Source organism: Candoia aspera, chromosome 7 (genome assembly GCF_035149785.1).
Source record: "Candoia aspera isolate rCanAsp1 chromosome 7, rCanAsp1.hap2, whole genome shotgun sequence".
Classification (NCBI taxonomy): Eukaryota; Metazoa; Chordata; class Lepidosauria; order Squamata; family Boidae; genus Candoia; species Candoia aspera.
This window is the reverse complement of record NC_086159.1, coordinates 20,214,134-20,226,783: the sequence shown is the minus strand read 5'-3', so window position 1 is coordinate 20,226,783 and position 12,650 is coordinate 20,214,134. Positions and strand designations below refer to the sequence as shown.

The window sequence follows — 12,650 nt, the reverse complement described above, 5'->3', positions numbered from 1 at the left end:
AGTGTGTTGGGTGGAGGTTGAAAGTTTTTGTTGTTTATTAATATAGTGCCTGATCTAGACAAACCGAGGCATATGAAGTTGGCATGTGGATTCAAATATAACACAAAAGTGTGGTTTATTGTAAGAGAAAGTGTCTGATCTTCTTGTGGGTATGCCAACTGTGATCACACAAGCATGAGTTTTCATATAACACTAAGTCATGACTTAGAGCTGTTTTTGAACCAGCTAATACTTCCTTTAGGGTTTGAATAATTTTTATAGAATATCCTGCTTCTTGCTGATAATGCTAGGATGCCTCTTGTGTGAAGACAATAGGTTTCTTTTCAATTAACATTTTCTGGCTCAGTTTGCAAAGAAGGGATTTGTCATTGCAAACTGAAGTATATTTTTCTTTCTTTCTTTTTTAGGTTATAACTGGGCTCCTCCGAAGGGCAGATGAGGTAAGGTATATTTTTCTGTTGCAAACTTCATTTCAAAATTCTAGCCATCCTGTATGCTTTATAGTCAGCTGTTATTACTTGTTGATACTAATTTCTAAGCCCTACTTAGAAACAGTGTGGAGACCTATTTATCATCTCATGGAAAATTAGCCCTTTGTCTTGAAGTGGATTAGCTTTTGATAAGTTCCAGCTAAGTGTAGCAGAATCCCAGAATATCTCAGTATCTCATCCTCAAGAGAAACTTACATTCAGGTCAGGAAGCCACCATATGGACAGAACATGGTGAAACAAACTGGCTCCAGGTTGGCAAAGGACTGCGACAAGGTTGGATTCTCTCCCTTAATTTATTTAACCTATATGCTGAATATATATTAAGGGAAGCTGTATTGGAATAAGATGGGTGAGGTTTTGAATAAACTTATTTATCAGAGATCTGTATCCTTGAATCATTGCCTGGGTGACTTCCACTTCTCGTATCAGTCAAGAGAAGCTTGAGGACATATTGGCTTTACATCAAGCATTTCAGTTTATGCATTAACATAACTTATTCCCTGTTTTATCAGAACTTTACCCTCCCCTATAGAGAGGAAGGGGCATTTTAATGATTCAGTCAAAGATTTGAAGGGACCTTTATCAACTAGAACTGCAGCTGCTATGTATCCATGGAGAGGCACAATTATATTTCAGCATCAGTGCAAACAATCCTATTTCAGTGTTAAGAAGTCTTGAGCTTTCCCATCTTTACAGCTGAAAGAAAACTGGCCAAAAGGTATATCACGTTGCTACAGCTTTGCAGCCTACTGGAAAACCATTATGAAGTCCTCCCATCTCTTCCACATTACCCATGCAATGAAGACATTCTTGGGTAAATGAGCAGTGGATCAGTGCTAGGGTGATAGAGAGTATGCCTTTTTAATCCAGCCCCTATTTCACACTTGAGAAGAGTTGACTTCCTATACCTGGATTGCCATCAATGGCAGGATTACCCAAAGCTCTTTGTCTCTTGGGAACAGTATGGGAAGAGGCCGTATGGTATCCTTTTGGATAGGGGCTGTTTTTCCTTTGCATTATGGTGCTAAGGTGAGACTTAAGGAACAATAAAAACCTTTGAAGGCATAAACCAGTCTTCACTAGGCAGGTTTAATGGCCTTAATGCCTGTTAGTATCTACCCTAACTTTCAAACAGTTCTAGCATGATCTTAGAAACTGAGGGTTAGGATTTCAATAACCTTGATCAGAATTCACGTCAGTACAGGCTAATTTTGTTTGGTCCTGACATGTTCTTGATACAATTTGGTAGAGGAGATATGTGTTCTTTTCACTATATTTTCCCAGCCACTTGCCAAAACATATGCTGTCCTTTCTCCTATTTCTGTGAAAGTTCTAGATTATACTTTGCCACCTGCGTAGGAACTTCCTCCATGTATCACTTTTTTCTTGAGGGGGTAGTGTTAAAGTATTTCTCATGAATGTTCACTCTTTTTTTCAGCTTTACTTTGTATAATAAAATGTCACAATGTTATTTCCTGTAATCCAAAAATAGTCTGCACAATAGTGTTCTGCAAATGCAAGTCCTTGTCCCATATAACATCCTATCTAATCAACTCCCTTGTCAGAAAGAGAAGAAACCCAGACCCACTTTTTTGAGGAAGGAGAAGAAAATAATTGAGGAAGGGGACTGCCATAGAGAATTTAATAAAAGAAAGGTGTGTAGGCAGAAATGAGAGAAAACCATAATGAAATAAATTAGATTTTTGAGAAATGGTGCTGCAAGCTGCAGTAATCTGCAGAGATTCAGGATATTGTGGTTATATGGTCATTAAACTTGATTTGCTACAACTCTTCAGGGAGGACAGCGTATACTATAAGGATGCCTGTGCGTATCCATTACCATGGCTTTTACTGTGTCTTACCAAGTGTGATTTCTAGCCAACAATTTATGGCAGCCAGTATATCCAGAGAAATTAGGACTGCATTTGAAACTTCAGATTCTAAGCCATGACTCATCATATGATTTGCTCCTGTTCTTGTTCTTTTTTTTTTAGCAAATCATTTCTGTATCCATTCTATGTCCTCTCCTGTTCTTTCCCTCTTCTCCAGTTGGCAGAGACAAAGATCCATTTGTAAATCTATACAAATAAATTTAAAAAGAGTTGGTTAATTGCTGTATAAGCATATTCACCCGGCTTGATTGCCAGGGTGCTGCAGAACTTCCTTGTTACTGGGGAAAGGTGCTCTGAATTATTTATTTCTGTCCCTACTTTGCTTGGAGACCAATGAGGCCTAAGTGTTTCCTCTCTGCTTCAGATGCCACCTTCCACTTTATTATAGATAGCTGGTTTCTAATGGAATCTTACGTTGATTAGGGCATATGTGCCAGCCTTCCATAACAATGCACCTAATGATGATTACCAAAGCCTGCTTTGGAGCCAGTTGACACTTGGAGGGCTGTCAAATAATCTATTCTGAACCATTCTTTGTTACAGTCTCTCTTACAGGAAGTGCCTGCCTGCTCCATTCCATGGAGCATGTGTGTATGTGTGTGGTGGTGGTGATGGGAGTGATATTAAGCCCAACTGTGCTCCATGAAAAAGGGAATTGAAATCAGCTGATGTGCATTTGTTTTGTTCTTGTTCCCAGACAGCTTTCAGTAAAATTCCTATTGGATTCATTCCTCTTGGAAAGACCAGCACTTTAAGTCATACACTTTACCCTGAGAATGATAACCAAGTCCAGTAAGTTTGAATTCATGGTGAGATCATTTAAATAATGATTTAAAATTCATTTACTTTTCAGTATTTAAAATATTTTCTTTGATTTTTAATCTGTCTATATTCTGACCTTCCTTTAAGAAGAGTTTTGCAGACATGGATGATGTTATTTTTCTAGCAAAATTATGAAACCTGTTGCTCTGAAAGAGTGCCTTTGGATCTCCCAGTATTTACTCCTTAATGAATCTCCATCTGACAGTTTAAAACCCATTATGATCACACTAAGCCATAATGTGCTATTTGGTTTTGACTTGGCATGTTTTATGAACCCAATCCCCAGTTCCAGCCCTCTGGTCTCAGCTTGGTAGCCAGGTAACCAGATTGCTGAAGCCCTTGGTCTCAAGTTGATGCTATTGAAGGCCACTTCTTTTCGTAGTAAGACCAGTGTCATTTCATGACCTGATTAGGGATAAAAAGGGTATTACTGAAACCTAGGTGAGTAAAGACGGAGGGAGCTGACTGAGAAAGATCCACCTGGTTTTCAGATACTGCATCAGCCTCAACTTCAAGGTGTCAGTGTAGGAGAGTGACACTTCTCTATCAGGAGACACCTGGTCTGGGATGGTCTGGGGTGAGATAGGGGAACATCAGAACAAGCTGGGGATGCTTCTGTTGTCTAGTCCTTTTCAACTATTCAGCTGTTCTGGATTGGTGGCTGAGGCACCTAGGCTGATAGGATTGGGTAATTTCAACCTGCTGTCCCTGGGGCTATTCTGAGAAGAGTCAGGATTTCATGGCAGCCACCATATCAACAGTGGGCTTGTCCCGAATAATCACAGGCCCAATGTTTTTTGGCGGGGGGGGGCAACCATTAAGCCTGGTTTATATGTCAGAGCAGCTAAGATGAGATGTGTTCATGGTCCTGTGGTGGGAAAAAGAAGAATTACACCTTGTCTGGTACAGATCACTTCTGAGTGACCACAGGGTTGACTGATGCCACAAACTTCCTCAGGGAGAAATGTCAGCCTTGCAAGGTAGTCCAGACGAGAAGCACACTCAGAAGTACTGGCTTTACTTTATTGTAAGGTTACATTAACAGAACCTTGCAAGTCTGAAAGTACATCTCCCCCCCTCACCTTTACAGTACAAGAAACTAGGGAGGGTCCTTTCTGAGATGTTTGTCATGCCCCCATTCCTTCTATGGACTCAACTGCCACTTGTGTGACTGTTGTCTGATCTGCAGCTCTTCCTCCTGTCTTTCAAGGTCATTCCCACATACCATTACAAGAAAAGAGCAATTAAATTGGTCCACCCCAGGCTTTTGGTTTTCAGATAGCTCTTGAGGGTTTTCTCAGCAATCTGGAGGGTGGTTCTCTCTGGAGCCTACTGACCTTTGGAATAAGGAGGCAACAAGGTCTCTTAATAGGATTGTTCCTGAGCAGCCTCTCCCTGTGTGTTGATCCTGAGGTTGCCCTTGGTTCTCTGAGGAGTTCTGGGAAATAATATGCCAGAGGAGATGCCTAGGGAAACACTAGTGCAAGGTGAATTAAATGCAGTTAGACTCGGGAAGGAGACAGTCTCTAGTTCCCAGTCCTTTCAGGCATTCCAGAATGATTCTGCAGCTGAAGGTATTCAAGGTCACCAAAATATCTTGCAAAACTAGTAAGGTCACAGTCCCTACATAAAAGTTCTTGGAATAGTGGGAGTTAAGTTCCAATACCTTTATTTGTTTGTTTGCTTCTTTGTTCAAATTTATTAGCAGGCCATTCTAGAAGACACCAGGTTGGGAGATGCTACTTATATCAGGCTAATTGATACTCAGCACTGATAAGTAGCAATATTTTAGAGCATAACTCTTTCCCAGTTCTGCTGTGCAAGATTTTTTAACTGGAGATGGGATTATCTACTTGCAAGGAGCTTACACTATTACTTGACTTCTATATGATTCTTTAATTTTTTCTTAAGATGTATCACTGATGCCACATTGTCCATACTGAGAGGAGAGACAGTTCAACTTGATGTATTACAGATCAAGGTAGCAACATTTCGTTTGCAAATGTTTTATATTGGAAAAAAATTTTTGTTTATACACCTGTAAAGTTTGGGTCAATGCCAGTCTGATTACTTGCTTTTCATAGAACTGGCTACTCTAAAATGGCTTTTGAAAGGTCTGCAAAAGTAATACAGGGCAGAAGAATTGTTAAGGCATACTTAAAATACCAGGTATTATAATGCAAATAATACTATATATATATTAAATTCAGTTGCATTCACCTAGACAGCATGAGATATTTGCTTAGTTATTTAGCTAGGCAGTCCTCTATTAATTTTATAGTTATTCATGCAGATAATTTTGTTCACTGCCAAAGCATACATTTGATGATTTCATATCTGGCTGTGTCAACCATTTTTGGCTCACCTGCTTCCTGCTGTGAAAATAGTAGCCTTGCGGGGAGGGGGAGGAAGAAGAGGAAGAAGATTCTTTCATTTCAGCAAGGCACATCAAGCAAAGTTGCTAAATAATCTTTTTTCTTTTTGTTCACAAAATGGAATGGCACCTGGTTGAAAAGATGGAGCTAAACCCATTCTCCATTAATTTATTATAATTTACCATTCTTTTCTATTGGATTTGCCAAACCAACTTATAATGGTCAGTATTTTTGTTTGTAGTTTTAGCCTACAGCTGAATATTTGTTCTGCTAATGCTGGTATCACTAGATTAATGTAATGTAAAGGTTTGGCTTCCTCTGTATAAAACGTGATTTCTGCTTTTGTGTTTTCCTTTATGGATAGGGGAACAAAGAGCAGCCAGTGTTTGCTGTAAATGGCTTACGGTGGGGGTCTTACAGAGATGCAGGAGCAAAAGTCAGCAAGTAAATATTTTGCCTCTAACTTGTATTTGTATCTATCTTCTTTCCTCCTGTGTGTTACTTCCACTGAGACATTATTCCAAATTCATTGATATCAATCTGTTCTAGCCCAACTAGCCTGCAGATTTCACTTCCTGTTGGACTCCCATAAGTTTTAGGTTTTTTAGCCATATTTCTGCAGCTCTGCTGATTAATTCATTGTTCTCAAGGCACTACTCTTCTCTCTTTTGAGCCTGCCTACTTCATAGAAAGCTATTCTACATGGACTGCATGGAAGAGATTTGAGGTTTCAACATAGTGGCCCTCTGTGTATCTGTTTTGTAATTACAGAACCATCTGGCATCCATTGATCATGCATGGGTCATGTGGAGAATATCTACTTTTGAATCAGGCAGGAGTGATAATGATGCAAAATCATCCATGCAGTAGAGGAGTACTGTGTCATAAGTGAGATGCTATGCGTGTCACATGAAAACTCATATACACTTCCACATGTATGAACTGGTCTCAAAAGGTTATCTCTCTCCCAGGACTGAGATGCATAGTCTGCTCTTTTTTTTTTCCTCCTAAGTGCTCCATTGAAGAAATAGGTACTATCTTTCTGGTGAGGTATCTTCTGCTTAGCCTGTGTGATAATTATTGACTTGGGATGGATGTGCAATGGGGTTCAATAGGGTGCTTTTAGAATTGATGTAAAGGGATGGTATATTTGTGTGTGTGCTGATTGTGTGTATCTTCTGAGAGCTAGATTCAAGCTATTCTGTTTTTTGTTTTTGTTTTCTTTTTAGAAGAAGACATCTAACTTCTAAACTTTTCCAAAGCTCATCAAACTTTTAAGGTTCTAAACTAAACACATTGGTATGAATGCATCTCGCATGGAGGAATGCTGTGGCTTCTGCATTAGCAAGTCATCAGCACTTGCTTAGTAAGAGTAAGAAGTAAAACTAGGATAGAAGACCTAATTCTGTACAAGTAGTATAGAAATAACAAGCAGCAATTAAGTAGTTAAGTAGGACCAGGCTGGGTATGAGACGTTAAACTGCTATATTCAGGTGACCTCTAGACAGGCCAGATTTTACCAGAAGACATCTGCATTTGCACGAAGCCAGAACCAGTTGCCCTGTGATTTTTACTGGGTATCTGATGTCCAAGTATGTAAGAAATTATTTTAATAGAAATTGTGTTAAAAATGCTAATTGCTTTCCTCAGATCTCAGTTTTACTTTTTTGTTTTGTTATCTTCCAGATACTGGTATCTTGGACCTCTGAAAATCCAGGCAGCCCATTTTTTTAACACATTAAAGGTAAAGGAACTCCAATATCAATCACCCAATATTATTGCATTATTGGAAACTTAAGAAGAGTCATCTTCATGTGGATCATGTCGTCTAGTCCTCTGTCACATAATGGTCAGCGAGATGATAACAACTATGGATAACAAGACATCAGTTCTTTTCCACTGCCATTCCCAAGAAGCTGGTATTTAATACAAACTCTGTGATTTAGGAGACAGTTATAAGTATCAAGAGTAGTAGCGCTCAATAGCCTGATTCTTCATCGTTAAAAGTGATAGCCATCATCATATCTGATGGTATCAGCTTTCAGAGTGTAGTTATGTGTTGTATAAAGAAGTACTTCCTTGTCCTGAATCTTCCCATATATAGATTCAGTGGATGGCTTAAGTTCTAACATTGTATGTAGGTAAACAGTATAACATATCTTTACATGCATAAGGTTCCAGATTCATTCTCAGCATCTTTTGTGAGAAGGATCTTCTGCTAGAGAGATGCTGATAATTGATAGAAGCAGGTCTGAGACTTAAGTTATCCAAAATCTTACTCGTTAGAAGGCAGCTTCTTGTATTTGTGCATGCTGTATGATCCTACTTGGATTGTTTATGGGGCACAGCTTAAGGCAGTATAATTTTAGGTATTTTAAACATATTCAAAGCTGCTACTCAAGATGGAACTGGTATGAAGTCATTTGATGTATATTTTGCCAAGCAGGTGGTGGCAGAAACAGAGACCTTTTATAAAGCAAAATCATGGAATACAGCTAAAAAAATTGCTGTATTTTCAGTAAAATAAGCAAAGAGAAATCAGCAAAGGGATGCTGTGATGCAGTGAGACCCATTAGAAGCTACTCTGCTGTCTTCCTCTAGTGCAGTTCTCTCTTGAGGCTTTTGTTATGCTAATGATTTACCCTGAGACTTATTTAGTTGATGTAAGTGGCGCCTATAGACAGACTCTACAGGACTGTTGATAATCTTCCTCTTGCAGTCAGCCAGTCACAAATTGAGCAGAAGGGTTAATTGCTGTAGTTTTAAAGTTCTCAAATATTATAAGATTGTAATGTAAAGGAGATGCATATTTTTCTGTTAATAAAAATATGCATTCTACTGATTCCTTACAAACAATAAACATACCGATGTTTGAAATGCTGCAGCATGAATGATGGACATGTTTCAAAGACCTGATGGAGATCATCCTTCCCCAATTGGTACCTGCTCCTTTCACTGGTCCTCCTCATCTTGGACAACAATTCCTGTAATTACTAGCCATTGTATTGGTGTGGAACGGGGGACAGAAGTTGGGGAAGGATTGGTTAGATTGTGATGGATTAGGATCAATATTTAACAGCTGGGGTGAGAGCTGAAGTGGGTTGAGATAACACGTCACATATAATTGTAGGACAGGAAATTTCCATTTTGAACTTTTTGGGAGGGAAATTTTGTAAGCCTATTCTACAACTTACAGTATAGTAATTAGGTATTTCCTACCTCAAAATAGTTGCTGATTTTTAATAATTCAGCCACTGAAATTTAGTAGTGTTCCGAGGACAACAAAAGTTACCTGCCTTAGTTTAAACCACAGAATCCATAATTTGCTTGTAGCTATGACATACATAGAAATATGTTACTCATTTCCATCCTATTCAACAAGGGAAGTAGAGATGTTGACAAAAATGTGGGCTGGGCTATGCTACTCTTAGCTGAATACAAAGCTAGTGAACAGTCCTATCCAATAGCTTCATGTCAAGCTGGAGGGTAGTGTGCTTACCACAGGGCTCTCTTCTAGGCCCTGTGCTGTTAACATATTTATACATTATTTTGGATGAGGGATTAGAAAACATGATTATCAAATTTGTAGATGAGACAAAGTTAGGGGGGTACTGTTAGAGCAATAGCAAGTTTCATTAGAAACTTGACAAGCTGGAACATTGAGCAATAATCAGCAAGGTGAATTTCAACAGGGACAAATGCAAAGCCCTACATTTGGATAGGAAAAATAAAAGATACGTATATAGGGTAGGGGAGAGAAGCCACTCTTCTCTATTCTTCTTTGGTCAGACTACACACAACATATTGCATCCAATTCTGGGCATCTCATTTCAGAAAGGACATTGGATTGGAGCATGATTAGATGATAAGGGAAGGGGAAAAAGTAAGAGGAAATCTTGGAGGCATGTTTAGCCAGACAAGAGAAGATTGCAGGGGAATGTAATAGCAATTTCCAAGGATCAGAAGGGCTGCATGTAGATGATGGAGCAGATTTGTTCAGAATTGTTCCAGAACTACACACAACATATTGCATCCAATTCTGGGCATCCCATTTCAGAAAGGACATTGGATTGGAGCATGATTAGATGATAAGGGAAGGGGAAAAAGTAAGAGGAAATCTTGGAGGCATGTTTAGCCAGACAAGAGAAGATTGCAGGGGAATGTAATAGCTATTTTCAAGGATCAGAAGGGCTGCATGTAGATGGAGCAGATTTGTTCAGAATTGTTCCAGAAGACAGGGCAAGAAACAATGAGATTAAATTATGAGAAAGTAGGCGTCAGTTGAACATCAGGAAAAGATTCTAAATGGAAAGAGCTCTTCAACAATGAAACAGTGCTGGATTCTCCATCACTGCAGGTGTTTAAGGAGAGGTAGAATGGACATCTGACAGGGATGCTACAGTAGTGAGTCCTTGCACGGGACAAAGAGTTGTGTTAGATGATCTCTAAGGTTCCTTTTGATGCTTACTTTCTATGATTTTATGATCAGGATCCAGTATTAAAATGGGTGAAACCTTTAAATCCTTTCATTTATTGAAGCAGGAGAATAAATTGCTGTTATGTGTCTGCCTGCCATTATTTCTTACTTGGAAATTCTAAGACGGAACATTGCTGCTTTAGGCCGTGAGGTTTTATCAATACATGGTTGATTGTTAAAAGGTAGGCATAGTTATAGTCCATTTTACTGCTTGAATTCCTATGTAATGTTTGCTGTTTCACATCCTGCTTTCTCTGGTGGAGGACTTGATGCTGTGTTTAAAGACTACATTTTCCTGTTCTTCCTTGTGAAACATGATAGTTCTTATGATTGACCTATGCGTTCAACAGGAAATGATCTGAATAATTCAGTTGCTACCTAATAGTTGCAAAGAGCTGGCAAGGGCAGAAACAGAAAATGGGATGCTTAATGCTTCCCTCCCCACCACTCCTCCCAAGATCTCATTCCTTAAATCAGAATAGAGAGCAGCTAGTGGAATAACTGAATGGGGAAAGTAGCCTTTTTCCTATCCATGGTTTCCTATCCTGCTGTCACCACTTTGCACCTGTTTTGGGGCTACCAGTTTTTTCAATCTGTTTCTGCATTGGATCGCTCATATATTTTCAGTCTGTTAATACTGATGCTTTTCTTTCTTTTTTGCCAAACTCCAAGGAGTGGCCTCAGAAACATCTAGCCTCCCTTACCTATTTGGGCCCAATTCCAAGGCCTCCTGAGGAGCCAGAGCAGAAGACATCTAGACCTTCTTTATATATTAGGCTTTACAAGAGGCTTGCATATTATTGGACACCCACTCCCAAAGGTAAGCAAATATGCACAAAATGACAGAGGTTGAAATCTGTCAATATGGACAGAATGAAGACCCCCCCCCCCAAAAGAAATACTAATAAAATGGAGCCTTGTCTAACATTCTACTTAATTTTCTTTTTTCTCTTGGACCTCCTCAGAAATCCCAAAGGAGGTAGCTCCAGAGACCTGGCATGAAATCCCACTGTCTGCCCTTGAATTCTCTGTCACTACTCAGAACAGGCATCTTGACCCGAAAGTAAGAGAACGGAAGTTCAATCCTCCTTAACAACTTTTCTCCAATTTGACCATTAAGTGTAGACTGAGTTCTAAGAAAAATGATAAACACCAGGTTTAATTCTATCAAATAAGAGAGATGATATAGGAATCGTTTAGTTTAGTTTATTGATTGATTGGTCTTACGACCATATAAAAAAATAAAGGTAAAATACAAGGTCTATTGCCAAGATAAAATAGATAAAAGAAAATACAATAATAAAATACATATGAGAGATCATATAGGAGTGTTTTTGCATAGATCATATCCAGTTCTTACTGCAAAATTTGGGCCTGTCTTTATTTGAATGTTTAGAACAGAGTTTCGTAACCTGGTCCAAAATCCACAATCCCCAAGAAGCTTGACCCTAAGACTTCTTAGGAACTTCCTTGTTGTAATGTATCTAGATTGCTAGGGTTTGCTTACATTCAGTTGAGGTGCTCTGCATCCAGGAAAAACCTAGTTATTGCATGATATGAATATCACTGGACAGATTATGAAAGAGAAGTTTTGATTAAAACACCATTCTTGATGGAAAGAATACTCTGCTCCAGCTGCAGAACAAATTCTCTTTTTGGAAATGCCCAGGGCTGTGTCTTCAGCAAGTACCAAATGGCAAGTTGCAACCTCTCATCCATTTCTCAAGAGAAAAATGCAACAGCAGGGGAGAGACCTGCCTGACCCACCCATCTTGCAGGGGAGAGGGGAAAAACTCTGACAGCTTGCTTTTCCCTTTTTCCTCTAAAAAACCCCAGTGTTTCCAGCTGCCTGCTAACCTGAAACTACAAGCACATTTTGAACCCATTTTTCAGCCAAGCAATTAAGGCTTGTTGGGTTCTGTGCATATTGTTTCCACTGTAAACTAGCTTATTGATTGTTTAAAATATTTACATACTGCCTGTCATGACATGGGTTTCCTGCGGTGATATACAACATTGCAATACTTTTTATGCAATTTCATAGAATTATTGAACTGGGACAGGCCTCATTCCAACCTCCTGCTTGGTAAAGGATCTGCTACAGCATTTCAGACAAATAGCTACCAGCCTTTGTTTGAAGATTTCCAGTAAGTGGGAATATGCAACTTCATGAGTCCACTGGTTGACAGTTCTTCCCATCAAGAACTTCTTCCTAATAACTAACCTCAATCTACTTCACTGTAATCCTTCACTTTAACCCACTGGTTCTAGACCTGCCATCCAGAGTGAAAAAGAACAAGCTGTCCTCATAGAACAGTTTCAAGTTCCCTCATCATCTTGGTAACACCTTTTGGACTCCAATCCCTGTAACTGAATACAGTATTCTAAGTGGGGCCTGACCAAGGCAGAACATAGTGGGATAATTACATCCAGTGATCTGAACTCTGACTGACTGATTATATGCCATCAGATTGGTATCAACTCTTAGCAACCTCTTAGAGAGATGGTCTGGCACTGTAATTGAGTCCATCCACCTTGCTGCTGGTCACCACCATCTTCTCTTTCTTTCTTCATGGCTACTTTATCAAGTGCT

General features: G+C 39.2%; 1 protein-coding gene across 2 annotated transcripts in view; it reads left to right on the top strand.

Moving 5' to 3' along the window:
- AGK (acylglycerol kinase) overlaps positions 1-12,650 on the top strand; it is a 41,389-nt gene that overhangs the window by 20,544 nt on the left and 8,195 nt on the right. For both annotated transcript variants that reach the window (XM_063308999.1, XM_063308998.1), the window contains exons 6-12: positions 408-440; positions 3,081-3,175; positions 5,117-5,186; positions 5,945-6,024; positions 7,267-7,324; positions 10,730-10,877; positions 11,023-11,120. In XM_063308999.1, the coding sequence (XP_063165069.1) occupies positions 408-440; positions 3,081-3,175; positions 5,117-5,186; positions 5,945-6,024; positions 7,267-7,324; positions 10,730-10,877; positions 11,023-11,120 (582 nt within the window). The remainder of the gene's footprint in view (positions 1-407; positions 441-3,080; positions 3,176-5,116; positions 5,187-5,944; positions 6,025-7,266; positions 7,325-10,729; positions 10,878-11,022; positions 11,121-12,650) is intronic.